The 19170-nt window shown below is 42.5% G+C and overlaps 2 protein-coding genes across 2 annotated transcripts in view; both read right to left on the bottom strand.

The window, feature by feature from the left end:
• Positions 1–19170, bottom strand: part of LOC115371761 (uncharacterized) — a 311531-nt gene that overhangs the window by 250900 nt on the left and 41461 nt on the right. The window lies entirely within an intron of this gene.
• On the bottom strand, positions 4218–18766 carry LOC115371762 (uncharacterized). Its single transcript, XM_030069277.1, has 6 exons — positions 18696–18766; positions 13951–14247; positions 12930–13193; positions 4833–5096; positions 4577–4645; positions 4218–4342 (listed from the first exon to the last, which is right to left on the bottom strand). Exons 1-6 carry the CDS (start codon positions 18754–18756, stop codon positions 4263–4265), a joined length of 1035 nt encoding a protein of 344 aa, XP_029925137.1. The 5' UTR covers positions 18757–18766; the 3' UTR covers positions 4218–4262.

The following is a 19170-nucleotide window of genomic DNA, read 5'->3' as shown; positions in this document are numbered from 1 at the left end:
CTTTGAGTTAAAATAGCTACATAAAATTTATTATCTTGATTTAAAAACACTGATCGGACTATTTGCCCCACATTCCATTAAATCCTTTCCCTCTTTTGGAATTACCGAGATAATAGCCTCCCTCCAAGATGGAGAGAAAAGCCCCTCCCTCAATGTATAATTAAAGTTTTAATTAAAGTTCAATGATTGATACTATACTGCCGGAAATCCATCAATCACTGGATATTTGCAGGATTTCATCGAGGAGATCTCCCTGTCAGTTTCTTCTAGTGTTATTTCTTTTGTTAACTTATAATTATGTAGTTTGACCAAAGAGGGCAGCTCACACTGGCTCAGGAATTCTTCAGTCTAACAGAGATCAAATGGTTTAGGCTGGGTGTACAGAGACTGATAAAAATGTTCAAATGCTTTTTGTATTCCCTCTCATCGATGTCATGATTGTCTTAAAAATAGGATCCCTAATTTTATAAACTGTATTTTCAGACTGTTGCTTTCTCAGCCTCCAAGATAATAACCCAGAGCCTTTAGAGCCAGGTCATAATATCTGTTTTGTAAATCCAAGCTTTTCTCTACTACAGTGTAAATCTTACCCCTCTCTTTTTTAACTGGTCTCATTTGAAGGATTAAAGGCCCCATGGCCTGAAAATGAAATTTTCATTGTTTTTGCGTGATAGGGAAGGTCTTGGGGCCACATAAATATTGTCCCATGTATTTCACCTATGATAAATAGAGAAGTGCACACAGTCCGTTTTTTGAAACTGTCCCTGTAAAACGAGCAGATTTCACTTCCTGGAATTTCCTGATGTCAGTCTGTATCATGATGTCAGTGACTCCGCCCACAGCCCGCCTTCCCTCCCCAGGTAACCAACTCTCAAGCCAGCCAACTCAGACAGTTTGTTTACGCTCCTCGGGCTACAAGCTACCAAGCCATCGAGCTCAGCCAGTTAGCTTCAACTCCCCGAGCAAGAAGTTCACAACATATTTAACAAAAATAACGTACCATTCTGAAACATCTTGTCATAAACAGATTTGAGGTGGTTTGGTTTCTCCTGCTGTCTGTGGTTCGGGATCGTACGGTCGTAAACCATCACGCTCAGGGTCCCGGTTTCACGGGTCCCGCAGGGTTTTAGTCCAATTTGCTCGTCTGTTGGGCTCATTTCAGCGCCGACTGTTTTATCAACCCGACACAATCAAATCAAATCAAGCTTTATTGTCATTTAGCTGCACATACAGCAGCAGTGCACACAAAATGAGATAGCGTTTCTCACTTGGGATCCCCGAGTGATGGGTAAAGTCAGCCTAGTGGATCCCGGCTCTCTTCCCCCTCCTTTGTTTACGTTTGCACCGCTTGCGCTCCCTCCTCTCCCTGGTGACGGCCGGTGGAGACGCAGGTAAAATCCCATGCTGGCGTAGTGTGTCCACATCAAAGCAGAGTGCCTCAGTTCTTGCAGCATGCTTTACCCTGATGTTTAGTAAAGTCTCTCGGCTGTAGGTTATGCAACCTGAGCGTCTGGGTTCAGCAAAACATTTGAAACATTCACTCTTGTTGATCCCTGGAGGGGCCGCTGCGTCCATGCGCCATCGCCATCACCATAGCAACACAATCCCGGCTTCGTCTGTGGTTCGGGATCGGAGTCGGGCTCAAGTACGTACGGTTGTATAACATCACGCTCAGCGGTAGCCATGACAACCTTACATAAGATGATAACTTGCTTTCGACAAGTTTTCAAATAGTTACTGTATCTCGTTGGCTCCGTTTTTCTCTTGCTCTATTGTTCATGTCCCAGAATGCATTGTGCAGTGACGTCGGTTGATTGGCCCGACCATATGTCATTCAGAAAACAGTCAGCCAATCAGTGGAGAGGGGCTGATTCGCTCTTCTGATTGGCTAAACGAACCGCGCTGCCAGAGCTCCGGGATAAAGGCAAAAGAGAGAGGAGCTGTGAAACTATATTTATCAGACCACAGGTCCTCAAAACCACAAAAACATCATGCAGGGATATCAACAGTTAAAATAAAACCCTGGAAAAGTGGACAGCATGGGGCCTTTAAGTGTGAGTCCATATTTTGACTGTGTTGTACTTCAAGATCCAGAAGCTGTTTATGTAGGTCTGATAGTTTTTGAGCTTTCATCTTTCCAGCACATGCAGTTTCGGAAATCATTTTTCACCACACGACTGCTTTGGCTGCATCCCATAGTATTACAGGGTTTACATTTCCATTATCATTATCCTTCAAATATGGCTGTAATTTGTTTTTCAATCTTTTCTTAAACCCACTGTTATTCAGCACACTTCTATTTAGCTTCCATGTTGATGATTTTGGTCTGCTATCTGAATCTAATTTTAAATAAATAGTTGAGTGGTTTGATATTTCTCCCGAGCTTATCTCACATTCTTTTAGCCTGTGCCTTTCAGATTTTTGCATGAAAATATAATCAGTCCTTGAATAAACATTATGACGATTTGAAAAAAAACTTGTACTATCTATCCAAACAGTGAAAATCTTTCCAGACATCAATTTTTTATTAACCCATCTTTCTGTGGTGGTGATTTTCCAGTTTTGATTAGTTGTATCAAGACTTTGATTAAGAATAATCTTAAAATCACCAGCACAAATAAGAACTCCAGCAGACTGGAATGCTCGTAGATCAAATATTTTTTGTAGAAGACCCTGTTGCTATCTGGAGGTGCATAAACATTAAGAAGAAACATGAAGAAAAGTAATAGAATTATTTTACATCGGAGGCTGTCCAGAGTTTTAGTTTCATTTTAAGGTCAGAATGGATAGAAATTAGCATGCAACACCTGCAGGCTAATCCCTGTCTCACCTCAGTTTGTGAGTTTTACTGCAGATGTAAAGGACGCAACAACAACCAAATGCTGCTGGTGAAAAGACCAAGGCAGGTGAAAAACTCATGTTAACATGTTTTTTTTTTTTTTTTAATTTCAGTGCTTTTGTGGGAAACACTTACCTATTTCACTGTCAAATGAAAAGAACCTTCCTGCTATAACAGCTGAAATGAAGCACAAGCACACAGTGGAAATATTTCATTAATGCATGTTGTCATATTTGTGTTGGTCTGTCTGCAGCTTCACACACACACACACACACACACACACACACACACACACACACACACACACACACACACACACACACACACACACACACACACACAATGATCACCAGGGAAGTGTAATTCTTCATAACCTTGCATATGTGTTGATTAGGGACTTGGAACAAAAGGATTTGTGTTGTTCTGTCTGCAGCTTCACACACACACACACACACACACTGCAGCTTCACACACACACACACACACACACACGCGCGCGCGCACACACACACACACACACGCGCGCGCGCACACACACACGCGCGCGCGCACACACACACACGCGCGCGCACACACACACACGCGCGCGCGCACACACACACGCGCGCGCGCACACACACACACGCGCGCGCACACACACACACACACTGAACAGGAAGGTGTAACTCTTCATAACCTTGCATATGCGTTACTGACAACAAATCAAATAAAAATACTCACCAAAACCCAGTGAAAAAAACGGAAGAACTGCAGTCATCACCCAAGTCAGCAGATTAAAGTAATATGAGAGTCTAACTGTTTAAAAACAAAGGCTTAGTCAGTGCTAAAACTCTGTTAGTCTTCCTTCAAAGTCAAGCCACAGTTCACAAACCAGATTACCACTGGAAAATATATCAACAGCAACAAACTTGTGTTTGCAGTCCAACACTGTGCCATAGATTTAATGCATTCTTCAATTTGTGAAAACAATGCAAAACATTCAAATCACCTTACCTATGAACCAAATCAAGTTTTGCTTTTCAACACTCAAATAATACACAATAATACAGTAAAACACTAACATTACATAAATTAAGATTTATACTTAAAATTTCTTTACTGTTTTAAATGCACAGAAAAGCTACAAAACTATTACTGGTGCTGCTTTGAGTGCCCTGGAAAGTTACTAATTACAGCTACACTGCTTACTGTGGGTGAGGAAAGTCTTTGAGTAAAGCCACTAATTTGATCACTTTAACTGTCACAAGTTCAAAACCTAAAACTAAATACTTCCATAAAATATCTTGATCCACTCCCTCTTCATTTTTCTTTGGATAAAATGATTGTGTTTCCACCTGCTGATCTTTTCCATGTCCTGTTGTTAGTTTTTCCACAGAGACAGAGACCAAGGCAGGTGAAAAACTCATGTTAACATGTTTTTGTTTCAGTGGTTTTGTGGGAAACACTTACATAGTTCACTGACAGATCCACCACGTAATGAAACGAACCTTCGTGTTATGAAAGCTGAAATGAAGCACAAGCACACAGTGGAAATACTTCATTAATGCAGGTTGTCATATTTTTGTTGGTCTGTCTGCAGCTTCACACACACACACACACACACACACACACACACACACACACACACAATGATCACTAGGGAAATGTAATTCTTCATAACCTTGCATATGTGTTGATTAGGGACTTGGAACAAAAGGAGCTCAAGTAACTTATAAGAAATCAAATAAAAATACTCACCAATAATAACAACCAGAATAACTGCAGCCACCACCCCAACTGCCACAGCAACGTAAAGCTGCTTTCTATCTGTTTAAAAACAAAGGCTGAGTCAGCGCTAAAAATGTGTTAGTCTTCCTTCAAAGTCAAGTCACAATTCACAAACCAGATTACCACTGGAAAATATATCAATACCACCAAACAGCTAATCCTGCATGTGTGTGCTGACAAAATGTTAAACTCTTATTCATTTTACTGTGCAGAGTAAACTACAGACCTTTGTAGAATACATTCTTCCATGGCTCGCTCTCTTCCTCACTAACTGGATTCTTCATTTGGCAGAAGAAATTTTCAACATGGTCGTCATCGTTGGTGATGTCCATCAGTTTACTTGACTCAGTCCAGTCTCCTGTATCTCGCCTCCAGCTGTAGGTGATTGGTTCAGCCTCTGGGATCCCTCCATTACAGCTCAGAGCGCAGGGCGGTGAGGAGGGAGAACAAGACAGTGGCTCCAGTGCCACCGTGGGCTTTGGGACTTTCTCTGTTGGTGGACAAAACAGATTTCCTTCTTCTTTAGTCTCTCTCACAGATGTACCAATAACTTGGAAACCTCACATACTGTATAAATCATCTAAAACAGCTACAGGTTTTGGCATTATCGGTAAAATCAGACCCTGATAAACAACAGAACTAGTGTTAATTTTTATAACAGAGTGATATACCCTTTTATTAGATATAGTAACATTGCAATGCCAAGTACCCACAGGACCAAACGTCTGACATTTTACCATTTACAGAAGAGATGAGAACTGTTAGCCATGCAGGCTGCATGAAGATCATTCAGCTCCTTCTCTCTCTGCTCCACTTGGTATTCTGAATATTTATCAGGCCAACTCTACAAATTGCTACAAATGCCTGGGTCTGTTGTAAACATATTGTACCCTCCATTATTCAGCACTACTTCAATCCATCATTTTAACAACATGTGTTGGGCTTAAGCCCCGAATGTTTTAATGCCAGCCCTGATTTTCTTTTTTTTCTTTTTCTTTTTTTTTTTGTTTGGAAGAAGTTGGATTTTGAATGTAGTAGAGTTGGAGTTTCAGAGGGGAAGAAGTAATAAAATGTTTCATGGCCACCCAGCAAATCAAAATTCACTACAAAGTCTGACATTTTGTTTACAAAAGTCTTGAAACAAATGTAACCAAATGAGGAAGTGGAGCGCAGAGTAGTTGGTTGCTAGGCAACGCTATGTCCGTTAACACTGGCGCAGGGATATTTTGTGCTGCGGTCTGCCAGTGGGTTACACTGATTTTACAACGGCATGGAACACGGCTCAGCCAATCACATTTAAGGATGGGAAGCACCCGTTTATAATAAAAGGCACACACAGCCGGCGCCCCTCTGGCCGCTAGCGGCGCCCCTCCAGCAGATGGCGCCCTTAGCATTTGCCTATACTGCCTATGCCACAGGCCGGCCCTGGGCAATACCCAGCCCTAATGGTGACTGACTGGACTAATCTGACGTCTTCAGATCCCAACAACACCCCTGATTCTAACTATTCAGCTAAGAGCTGTTATCAGCTTTGTCTACCCAGTCAGAACAGCTCATTCTCAGTTCAGGTTCTTCTAGAGGCCCTGCATTTCTACCTGCCTTGTCAACCCTGTCCAGTGTCCAACGGACCTTTACACACTTTTTGTTGGAATAGTCACAATTTATGCCATAATTAGGAGTCAAAGCAGCAAAGGTACTGGAGCCCTCTTATGGTTGTTTGGATTATTCTGGCTTTCTTGGTTTGCAAAACTTTGCAGCTCGGTTGGAAATCTCACCCACAACTCAGGAAAACAAAATTATACTTATTGGGCCACATGGTGGCGCTGTCATATTTACATTTTGGCCCATAAGTGCTGAACTGTACATGGCAGCAACACATTTTTTTCCAGGATTTCCAGGGTGAAGATGCATTTCTTAGTGTAAGTCTCCCCCATATCCACCAGAGTAGATTTCCTGCTATTTTGCATTTTGTCTAAAACAGTTTTCTTCACTGATCCTCTAACACATTTTGTGGGCATTTTGATAATCAATAAAGTTTCCCTGTAGTCTCGGTTTAGAATTTGGAGGCAAGACGAATTTTACAAAACTTGCAGTAACTCATGAACTCACTCAGATATCAACCTGAAATTTGAGATATCTGGTCAGGAGTGTTCACTGAGCGTATGCGTCCAAGGATGTTGTGTTGCATCCCTAGGGGGTGCCACAAATGGAAAAAGTTTCCACCTTAATTAGTCAACACACAAAGATTTTTTTTTTTTTTTTTTTTCCAAACATGGAAGAATACATTCATATTCAAATTCCTCTAAATTTTGCATTTAGTTGAAGACTGTTTAATTTACTTTGACTTGTGGTTATATTTACCATTTTAATTGTCAGCTGGGAGAGGCTCGCACACCTGCAGCTCATGAAAACAGACAGCTGATTTCTGATGCAGAGAGGGAGGGGAGAGAAAGAGCTGTCAGCACACAACAAAAAGTAAACACAACAGATACATGACCCCTGGTCATAACACCTCCCCACCCAAAGAAAATCAAACATGTTCCCCCTACAGAACATGTCTGATTTTTTTTTTTTTTTTTTTTTTTTTACACTAACTAGGAGCGAGACAGTGCATCAGCCATAATATTGTCTAAACCCTTCTTATAACGAATTTCAACATCAAAATCCTGAAGTAAAAGAGACCAGCGCATAAGGCGTTGGTTGCTATTCTGCATCCGGAACAAAAAAACGAGTGGGTTGTGGTCGGAGAAAACGACAGTGGGCACTGGGCTGGAGCTAACATAAACAGAAAAATGCTGGAGAGCCAACAACAAAGACAGGGCCTCCTTCTCAATCGTGCTATAGTGCAACTGGTGTTTGTTGAACTTTTTGGAGAAATAGGCTACAGGATGGTCAATGCCACTGTCATCCTCCTGCAAGAGCACTGCGCCCGCTCCATGCGCACTGGCATCCACTTCCAACTTAAACGGACGCGCAAAGTTGGGAGCAGCGAGCACAGGGGCACTGCAGAGGAGAGCTTTAGCAGCCTCAAAAGCGGACTGACATTCCCCCGACCACTGAAAAGGGGTTTTAGGACTAACTAAACCTGTCAACGGAGCTGTGACGTCAGCAAAGTTTTTACAGAAGGCCCTATAGTATCCAGCCATCCCCAGAAAACGGCGGAGTTCACGGCGCGTTTGAGGAGCTGGGAAATTCAGAATGGCCTGCACTTTGGAAGAGACAGGGCTAACGCAACCCTGTCCCACTTGCTTGCCCAGATATGTTACAACAGCCTTCCCAAACTCACACTTGGCCAAGTTGAGGGTGAGGGAAGCGTTTTGCAGCCGGGTGAAGACGTCACAGAGAGTGTCCAAATGTTCAGACCAGGTGGATGAATACACAACAATGTCATCTAAATATACACCACAATTTTCAACGCCACACAACACTGTATTCATCAGCCGCTGGAAAGTGGCAGGTGCGTTCCGTAGACCAAACGGCATGACGGTGTATTGCAGGAAATGATCCGGGGTGACAAAGGCACTAATTTCAGAGGCACGGGGTGTAAGTGGAACTTGCCAATATCCTTTAAGGAGGTCCAATTTAGTGACAAATTTGGCCGAGCCCACGCGGTCGACCAAATCGTCCATGCGCGGGAGAGGAAATGAATCGGGTTTGGTGATGCTATTCAGCCTCCGATAATCATTGCAAAAACGGGGGGTCTGATCGGATTTTGGCACCAACAACGATGGTGAACTCCAGGGACTACAACTGGGAACAGCAAAACCATTCTCCAAGAGATACTTTACCTCTTTTTGCATTACAGCACGTTTGGTTGGATGGACACGATATGCGTGCTGTTTTATGGGTTTGTGATTCCCTACGTCAATGTCGTGAGACAGTACGTGTGTTTGGGTGGGAGTACCACCGAAAAGTTTTGGGAAATTTTGGATGAGCTTACTAATGTCACCTCTGGCCGAATCACACAAGTGTGCCAAATGGGCATCTAAATTGGACAAAATCTCAGTGTTACACAGGCGAGCACATAAAACAGAAGCGCCAATGTCATCCAGCCCGTCATCTTTTGGGTCATAAGCGGGCCGGGAGACAGCGACGGAGGCTACCGGAGAGACTACCGGCGACGAGGCACTTGATGCGCGGTCAACATACTGTTTGAGCATGTTGATGTGGCACACACGAGTTTTCCTTTTACGATCGGGGGTTTGGATCACATAATCTGTGTCACTGATTTTGCGGTCAATTACATATGGGCCGGAGAATTTTGCCTGTATTACAGAGCCGCCAACAGGTAACAAAACTAAAACACGGTCACCTGGCTGAAAAGAACGCACCACAGTTTTCTTATCAAAATTTTGCTTCATTTTGGACTGAGCAGAGGAGAGAGACTCACGGGCCATTTCACAAGCGTGATGTAATCTCTCCCGAAATGAACTGACATAATCCAAAATGTTCTGGCCACTGGACTGGTGGGAGAGCCACCGCTCCCGCAACAGGCGCAGAGGACCGCGCACAGTGTGACCAAAAACTAACTCAGCGGGACTGAAACCCAAGGACTCCTGTTGAGTTTCCCGCACAGCAAACATCATCAAAGGCAACCCTTCATCCCATTCACGGTTCGACTCCGTGCAGAATTTGCGAAGCATACTTTTAAGCGTCTGGTGAAACCTTTCTAGGGCACCTTGACTCTCTGGATGATAGGCACTGGACGTTTGGTGTTTGACATTTAATTCAGACATTACCTGAGCGAAAATCTTAGACATGAAATTTGTGCCTTGGTCGCTTTGGATGCGTTTGGGAAGACCAAATGTGGAGAAGAACTTTACAAGTGCTTTGACAATGGCACGGGCCTTCAGTGTGCGCAGCGGGATAGCCTCAGGATAACGGGTGGCTGCACACATCACCGTGAGGATGTACTGGTGACCAGACTTGGTTTTTGGTAAAGGCCCAACGCAATCAACAATGACATGCTCAAATGGTTCACAAATTACTGGAATGGGATGCAGTGGAGCAGCAGGAATCTTTTGGTTCGGTTTACCAGAGACTTGGCAGGTGTGGCACGAACGACAAAACTTAACCACATCCGACTTTAAGCCGGGCCAGAAGAAATAACGCAAAATGCGTTTATAGGTTTTGCTGATACCTAAATGACCAGACAGACAATGATCATGGGACAGAGTCAAGACCTGCAAGCGGAGAATCTTTGGGACTACAATTTGTCGCACGGACTCATGTGTAACACTCGAAGACCAACAGCGCATCAGAACACCATCATCCAGAAGGTAAGTCACAGTCTTATCAGGGGATTGCTTATTTACCTGGGACAGACAGTATGTTAAAGTGGGGTCAGTTTGCTGTTCTCTAATGAGATGCTCCCTATCTACTGGCATTTTCAGACACTCATCGGGGCAAAGCTCAACAGACACGTTACATTTTACGTCACCATTTTTGTGGGCTGCGCTTGTCTGAACAGAATCACTTAAAGAGTCACCTAAATCCACACACTCAGAAGTTTCGGGGATTGTGCCCGTCTGAACAAAATCACACAGAAAAGAGTCACGTAATTCCACACAGTCAGCATTTTTACGTGCCTGCGCACGAGTGACGGCACACACAGGAAACAGAGGGGGCGAGTCTAGCGCAGCGGGCGAGACGCAAACCGTGAAGGTCGGGTCGTCAGTAACTACCGGGGACGGAAAAACTTTCCCCCCCGCCACATCATTTGCAAGAATTAAGTCAATGCCAGCTATCGGCAGCTGGGGCCTCACAGCAATTTTGAATTTGCCTGACACGACTGGAGAGGTTAGCTGGACAAAATGGAGAGGCGCACGCACCGCAGTCAACTCTACTCCCCACACCAGAGTATCTGCGCCATAATATGAGTCAGCCGAAAAAGGCAGGACACCTTCACGAATGATTGTTTGTTTTGCACCGGTATCCCGGAGGATAGTAATTGGGACGCTATCTGCCTCACCCACTAAAGAAACAGAGCCCTTGGTCACAAACGGACGGAAATCTTCATCGATCTCCTCACACTCGACTGAGGGCTGAGGAGGAATAGATGTGGATTTGGTGTGAATCAGACCAACCGGTGAGGGTGTTTTGGCATTTTTGGACAGCTCTTTCTTTTTAAGAGTGGGGCAGTTGGCGATGAGGTGTCCTATCTCATGGCAATAGAAACATTCTCGCTGTTCCGACACAGCAGTGGGGTCACGGCGAACACTTCTGGGGGACCTAACTCTCCTGCTGGGAACTGGATCCCGCCGAATTGGAGGAGAAAAGGCACTTTTGTGCGTTAACGCAAATTCATCGGCCAATACGGCAGCAGCAGTAATAGATGAGACCTTCTGTTCATTTAAATAAACAACAACACGCTCTGGGAGACAGTTTTTAAATTCCTCCAGCAGGAGGAGCTCACGAAGGTCATCCATAGACTTAACCTTGCTGGCCTGACACCATTTGTCAAAAAGCGCGCCTTTCTCTCTCGCAAACTCTACATAAGTCTGGGTGGCAGTCTTTTCACATTTTCTAAATTTCTGCCTATAGGCTTCAGGCACTAATTCATAAGCACGAAGTACGGTGGCTTTCACAATATCATAGTTAAGACTATCCTCTATAGACAGAGATGTACATACTTCCTGAGCCTTACCTACCAGTTTACATTGGAGCAGGAGGGACCACATATTTTTTGGCCAGTTCAGAGTAGCTGCTATGCGCTCAAAAGCATTAAAATAGGAGTCAACCTCAGACTCTCTGAACGGTGGGACTAAGGCAATGTGCTTGCTCACATCAAAGCAGTCTCGAGCTCGGGGTTTAGGTAAGGGTGGTCGGGATGCTGGGATGGGACTGGAAGCTACAGAGGCTCCCCTCTCTAGCTCCAGAGCCCTTACCCTCAAGTGCATGGCTTCCACCTCCAACTCACGGTTTCGCAGCTCCACCTCCCTTATACGCAGTGTCAATGCGAGATCCTCAGTTTTCATTCCTCGCGAAGGGGGGTCCATGAGTGGGGTTGTAACACCAGCTTCACCCTCAGCTCCAACTTCAGAAGCTGATTCAAAGTAACCCCTGGCACAGAGCTCCTGAAAGACTAGCTCCTTGATTTCTTGTTTTTTTGCATTCAGAGGCACATGCACATCAAAAAAAGTTGCAATCAGACACAGATCATCCCTCGTACATCTATCCAATTTTGCCACTGTTGGATCAGTAGCGAAATCCTCCAATTTAAACTCCATACCGCCACCCCCACAAAAGAAAAGACTGCCAGCCAGACAAGCAGAGACAAAAAGACAAATACTCACCAAACTTACCCGAAACGACGAACGAATAAAATAATTGACGAGCCCCCAAATCATGTTATGACCCTGGCCTAGGGGCACCAGGGTCACACACGATGGTTGCCCTGCTCTTCCCACTCCCAAGTACACCAGCCAACAATACACTATTTTGAAGGCAAAGTAGCAGTTTTATTAAACTTCAGAGAGAGCACAGCCAAAATAATAAATAAAACCGCTAACTCAAACTCCCTGCCTTACCTGTTAGAAAACAAATTAAACAAAAGACAATCAAACTTACCTACCTCCTAATCTAAAGTAAAACAGGAGAAAAGAACTATAACAAAAAGGCTTCTCCCTCCTACAGAGGACTGCTACTTCTCTCACTAATATTTACAATATTTACAAAGGTGGTGACAGGGTCACCACAAAACACACAATGCTAAGGGCAGATAATTTTCCACTATTCAAAACCGATGTCTATCTAACACTCAAATCACAGACGCTGGAAATAGTTGGCTGCTGTCGGTTGGGAGTCAGAGAGTCAGAGACTGACGGCTGGGATCAGCTGGCATTTAAAGGGAATGATCAGCCAATCAGCGGCAGCAGCTCGGTCACGTGGTCAGCTGGGAGAGGCTCGCACACCTGCAGCTCATGAAAACAGACAGCTGATTTCTGATGCAGAGAGGGAGGGGAGAGAAAGAGCTGTCAGCACACAACAAAAAGTAAACACAACAGATACATGACCCCTGGTCATAACACCCCAACTCAAATAATTCTGACAAACATAATTTACAACTAAAACTTAGACAAACAGCTTGCTATAAAGGCTAATAAAAATTTGTTGAAAGTTAAAATATTTAAGTCTGGAGCCAACAGGAGAAAAAAACATTATAGAAATTGTTTTTGTGTAGAAGTAGAAGTAGAAAGACAAAAAATTCCCAGACCCTAAACTCATAAACTTTCCAAACGGCTAATCCTGCATTTGTGTGCTGACAAGATCTTTAACCTTTATTATTATATTACTCTATTACTGTGCAGAGTAAACTACATACCTGGGTAGAATACATTCTTCCATGGCTCGCTCTCTTCCTCACTAACTGGGTTCTTCATTTGGCAGAAGAAATTTTCAACATGGTTGTCATCGTTGGTGATGTCCATCAGTTTATTTGACTCAGTCCAGTTTCCTGTATTTGGCCTCCAGCTGTAGGTGATTGGTTGGGCCTCTGGGATCCCTCCATTGCAGCTCAGTTTGCAAAGAGATGAGGTGGAAGAACAAAACAGTGGCTCAACTGTCACCGTGGGCTTTGGGACTTTCTCTGTTGGTGGAGGAAACAGATTTCCTTCTTCTTTAGTCTCTCTCACAGAAGTACCAAGAACTTGGAAACCTCACATACTGTATAAATCTAAAATAGCTATAAATATAGGCATTATCGGTAAAATCAGACCCTGATAAACTACAAAACTTTTAAAAAATTGTATTTCTCTGTGGTGTACCCTTTTATCAGCTATAGTAACACTGCTCACCTAATCTCATGGAGATTAAGACGTTGCTGTATCTGTCTCGTTCCTGTAATACCTTCTATTGACCTGTAATACCTTCTATTCTGTAATTGTTGTGTATTCTTATTACCTTTACTTGCATCGATTTATGATCTGCACTGATTATCTCTAATAATCAGGAGAACAGGATTTCCCTGTTCCTCCTACATTGAAAAGCTGAAAGTAATCCTGGACCGCTGATGATATCCCACTTATGTTTCAGCCAACTGGATTAAACTATCACTTGGAACGCACAAGTTGCATTGTAATCACAGAACTTGAATGGAGTAGAGCAGTCATGGGACTGTTTCTGTGATAATTTTGTTGGTAAAATCCTAACTAATAAAATAATAACAAATAAAACTAATAAAATTCTAAACCCTAGGCTAAAAATGAACAACTAAAATCCCTTACACTAACCTATAAACTGTTCTTAGCCTAATAACAATATGAACATTGTCAGTCACATAGCTTGACCTTTCATCAACACAGTAAAGAACAAGAACACACATGACTAAAATACTACATACTTACTGATCACAGTAACCATGTATGTCTCGCTCTGGAGTTGGCCATTTAACTCCAAAGAATACACTCCACTGTAGATAAGAGTCAAATTGTCGATCTCCAAACGAGCAGTCTTTCTATCCAGGGTTGTGTGGCCATGAAATGCTCCGTAGTCCTCCACACTTCCTAATGTCTCAACCCATTCCACCACCATGTTGCGATTATGTTTCCACAGGATGCTTGTCAGGGGCTTGAGCTCAGCAGGAATGGGTGACTCCAATATGAGTTTACCTCCATCTGCAAGGTATATTTGTTTCTCTGCACCTGCAAAGAGAGAGCAGTTTGTCAGTCCAGGTGAAAATGAGCACGTGACACTTCAAATGGCAGGCTTTCAATTTTCTCCATTACTTTTAGTGACAAAACGTCTAGGCTGGGTGGTAGCTAAAAAAAAAAAAATCTAAAAAACATTACATTTTTATGATAAGTAGTTAGATTTCGAAAGGAAGACACAAGAAAATAAAAATATGTAATTTTTTGGCAATTATTGTAAAATGGTGCATATTATGGCCTCAACATTAGGCAGCAAGGTGACTGATGTTGAAGGGGGTTATTATAGATCAGGGTTTCCCAGCTGTTTCCATGCCGGGATCCACATGTAGGGGAATTATTTGTCAAGGGACCCACCGCTTACTTACTTACTTACTTACTTGGTTATTACAGGTCATTTAAAATGATTCATGTGAAAACCATCAGTACTGACATATTTTGCTTTAAACCTAAATATACCTAAATATACTTGTATACATAAAAAAATAACACTTCTCTGTTCATAAACAATATATAGGCTACAAAAAATAAGTGCAAATTAAATAAATTTTGTCAAATAACAGTTTTTTTTTTTTTTTTTTTTTGTTAAATTCAATCTCTAACTCAGATTATAATCTCATGAACAAAACATAAAACCGTGAGCTAGTCATCTTAGGCTGATAGTGTTTGCATTGTGCACAGGACATCACAGACAATGATGCATTAAAAGGGCATGCCAGATTGTGCCACCTAGTGGTTGTACACCTACACTGCATGATTTAAAATTTCCACCCTCCACAGAGGTTTTTCACCTGCTGCACCAACAGCATCTCTGTTGCCTACCATGTGATAATGCAGTTGGTTATGCACGCCTTGGAATTACAAACAGTGTGGGTCAAATGAAAACTGAGTGCTGAATTCATGTTTCACTGGACTGTTGTAAAAATTAGAGGATTCTTATTATGGATTAAAATTGGCAGTGTGCATCGAAAAAACCCACAAGAGTGCAATGCTGCCTAACACTGCTTCTGGTACACTTAAGTACTCACTTTGACAATTATTCAAGTGACTGTGCTCCTTTACTACAGTTACTACAGTTACTACTACTGCAGTTGCTGCCTGTTCGAGGAATGTGCAGCCATGTGTATTTCTACTAGCTTGTATTTCACCAATTGAATTCTAGTTAATTCTCCACCTTATCCTTATTTAAAATTTGTAAGGCACATATTTTTATATTTTGTATTTCTTTCAATTTTCTTATAATTTAATTCTTCTCTTGAGAATTGAGCTACTGCAGCTGTCCCAATTTCCCCTCGGGGGATCAGTAAAGTATTCCTGATTTCTCATTATTTAAATGTTTTTTTCTCAAAACTATTTCTCACCTTGCTTTTCCCTTCAGTCATGAAAATTAACATTCTGATTTATAGCATTTGGGTTGCGAGTGGGTGAAAAAAAAAGTGTCAGTTGAGTCGATTAAATACTTGTGGCGATCTCCCCGCAGCAGAAACCATGACTGCATCTCCACATTAAGAGAGAGGCTGTGAGAATTTATGGACAAGATGCAGTGGTGTAACTTCTCTTATTATTTAACAATCCAAAACACCAACAGGAACAGTGTGCATCTAATGTTAATTAATGTTCTGTATTCTACACAGCCAAAAGGTCAAACACACAGTCCAGCTTCATACAGATAAATTGTTTGGAGTAAAGCAGCCATTTTCCTGATAAATCCTGAGCTCCATCATAGCGGTCTAACAACTTATTTCACTATCTCAAAGTTGAATTCTTTTTTTTTTTACCTGGAGAGTTTCCACTGTTGTGTCAAGTTTCGAATTACAGTTTTTAATTGAAGCTATCTAGCGTAGTTTCAGGAGCAGGACCACACCACAACCACGCCTCTTCCGGCATTGCTTAAATTCTCCTAACCCTCTTCCCCTCTGTCACTCTCGTATTCTGCGCCCCTCCCTCCCACCCTGTTTCTCTACTTTCTTCTCTCCTGTCCTCGTAGGGTCCTGAGGGGGTTCGTCGTGCCCGGGAGCTACGGCGGATTCCCTGAGAAGCTTCCCCACACGCAGCCGAACTACAAGACTGTCAATTAAGTTCGCAATTCGCTTCGCAATAAAACGTTCAATTGTATCTTGTTGTTGGTGTGGTCCTTGCTAGTGAACACCTGCCAAAATGTCTACCTGAGCTGTGTGTGTGTGTGTGTGTGTGTGTGTGTGTGTGTGTGTGTGTGTGTGTGTTGTGTGTGTGTGTGTGTGTGTGTTGTGTGTGTTACAGAGCCTCTTGGCTTTCATTTGGGCGTCTATATTAACAGAACAGAGCAGACACAGTCTGTGTGAGCAGAGTGTCTCAGATGCAGCTCGGGCCTCGCTGCAGCGCAGGAGTTTTGACGTGGAGCTGATTTTCTCTGCGTTAAGTTGCATGGCTGTCAGCAAAATAGCCAAGGGAAATTATCTACTGGTAGTCATATTGACAGTATACGTGTAATATTACATATCTGCACCTTATCTGTAAAATATGTCACAGACATGAAAAAATCTAAATTTCTACAACCTGTTTTAGCAATTGCATGAAAGACAGAAAGTGAAGGCTACGGATGTGTGGGGTTTCGGGGATGCTGAACTGTGTTGCTACAACCTTCTGTTTTGGAGATATATATATTAAAAAAACCTACATTTCCCATTATCAAAGACAAACTCAGCGTAAAAAGAGTGATCTGTCAGTAGCAGCACAGCAGCAGCAGCACTGCTGTTTTGGTGAACACACACACACACACACACATACACACATCCTGCACTATATGTATTTGCCTATGCCTTTCCACATTCAGCCTTGCTTACTGTTACTGCCACTTGTTTTGTTTAATATTTGTCATTATCAAAAGCCTAAAAAAAAAAAAAAAAAAAAGTTGCTGCAGGGGTGTAAAATTGGGTTGGGACGCCAGGGACACGTCCCTACCAACATCCAGCCACTACTGTACAGTCCCTACCAATATAAATACTGTCCCGTCAATGTCTAGTAAATGCTTATGGTACACAAAGGGTTAACAGTCGGACACAGCGTGCACAGTGGAAGTTACTTATAGAAAATAGGCCCACTTTATTATTATTATTATTATTATATTATTTATATTTCTGATGTGTGGTTGATAATAATGGTGATAACAATAATAGTCAACAAAGCTACTGATGTTTTTCTTCACTGTTTATGTTGTCAGGTGGCAGTTATAACAATAGTTCAGCATGCTTCTTTGAAATGAGAGCTTGTATCAGGCACATTGGCCTGTTGTCTCTAGGGAAGCAGGAATTACTGCAGAGAGAGTCCTAATGGATCTTTACCCTTAACAGCATGGAACCCAATGGACTAAATTAAACACTTGACTTGAGCTCATTCCTTTAGAGCGTGATATAGATTGTTTGTCAACCACTGAACAATGATTGCGTCATCATGTTTATGTATATTTTTCCTCTTTTTCTATGTATATCCAGGCGCACTGGCGCACTGTTGATGTTTTCATCCTGCTGGAAACTGCATGTATCCACTGGAATACATGTGATAATGGTACTCCTTAGCCATTGATATTAGATTTGTTTGATTGTCCAATCATGTATGTAAATTTATTGAGTACCGTTTCCGTTAAATAACCCTGACTTCCTGGGCTCAGAATGAGCCTGAAGAAGCTACCAGCGAAACGCATTGCTCTAAATAAAAGATCCTCATTACACAGTCCAGTGTGCGGTATGCTTCCACTGTATGTGGTTCTCTCTACTAGTTTATCCCTTCGCCACATTACCGGCACCTTGACTGCCTGCTGTGCACGGGCATCTTCTTAGTTTTTCACAGTGGAAGTTACTTATAGAAAGTACGCCCACTTTATTTATGTTATTATTATTTGACTCGTGTTCCACTGCCAGAAACAGCAGCATAAACAAGTACAGGAAACAGAGTCAGTGAGCAAAGACACACCTCAATTTCATGGAAACAGTCAAGGTTGCCAACTCTCACACAGTGGCCATTACAGTCCCCTCCCACCCCCCCACCTCTGCGGCCTGATTACCTGACTGATTTGTGGCCTGAAACAGTCTCCCAGTCCGGCCCTGAGTGCCAGAGTAATTTTAAGTTGATTTAATTAAAAACGTTACTTTGGTGGTCCGTGGATTAATTTTTATCATGTGGGTTGAAGTTTGCATAGCTCATATAAATGCTCGGGAAATCTGTTGTTCAAATGAAATTAACCTGATCCACTGGGGCGTTTTATGTAAATATCTTACATTAAGATATTAATGGTTTCACCCTTGTGCAACAAATTTTCTCTTTATATATCAGTTATACAGCATTAGTAAGAGGTGTAGGCTGTTAATTCAGACATAGGACTGTGTGCAGTACAATAATGTAAACACAAACAATGTAACTAGTACTTGTTAAGGTGTGCATATGACGTGGGGGCGTTTCATGAAACTTACCCTCTGTAAAGTCCAGCAGCAGCACAGCTAGGAGCCCCAAGAAAATCACACATCTACCCATGTCTACATGCAGAAATGACAAACTGTTTTATATAAAACTGTATTTTCCTTTGGCATGAAACAGGAGCTCCGTCAGCGTCTGAGCTGCAGGTCTCACCTGTCTTTACATCCAGATCTGAAAGCAAAAGTAAAATGGTAGTCGTCTGGGAGAGGGGGTGGGGTGGGCTCACTGCCTGGACTGACTCTGCACTTTGTACACTGCTCCGGCTGTAAAGTCACACACTTTACTTCTATACTTTACTTCTATACTTCTTTCTTTTTACCTCTTGTTTTGTTACTGTCCACACTCAATGAGGTGAAATGTCTACGTTCATCACTGAGCAAATATACTCTGTTTTCCTTTTATGCTATAAAAATGTGTTTTGATTTTATTAAGACGTGTGAGAAGGAATTTTATTGATTTCATCTTATTATT

The sequence above is a fragment of the Myripristis murdjan genome, chromosome 14, assembly GCF_902150065.1.
Source record: "Myripristis murdjan chromosome 14, fMyrMur1.1, whole genome shotgun sequence".
NCBI lineage: Eukaryota > Metazoa > Chordata > Actinopteri > Holocentriformes > Holocentridae > Myripristis > Myripristis murdjan.
Note: the sequence above shows the minus strand (reverse complement) of the source record. Positions and strands in the feature narration are given on the sequence as shown.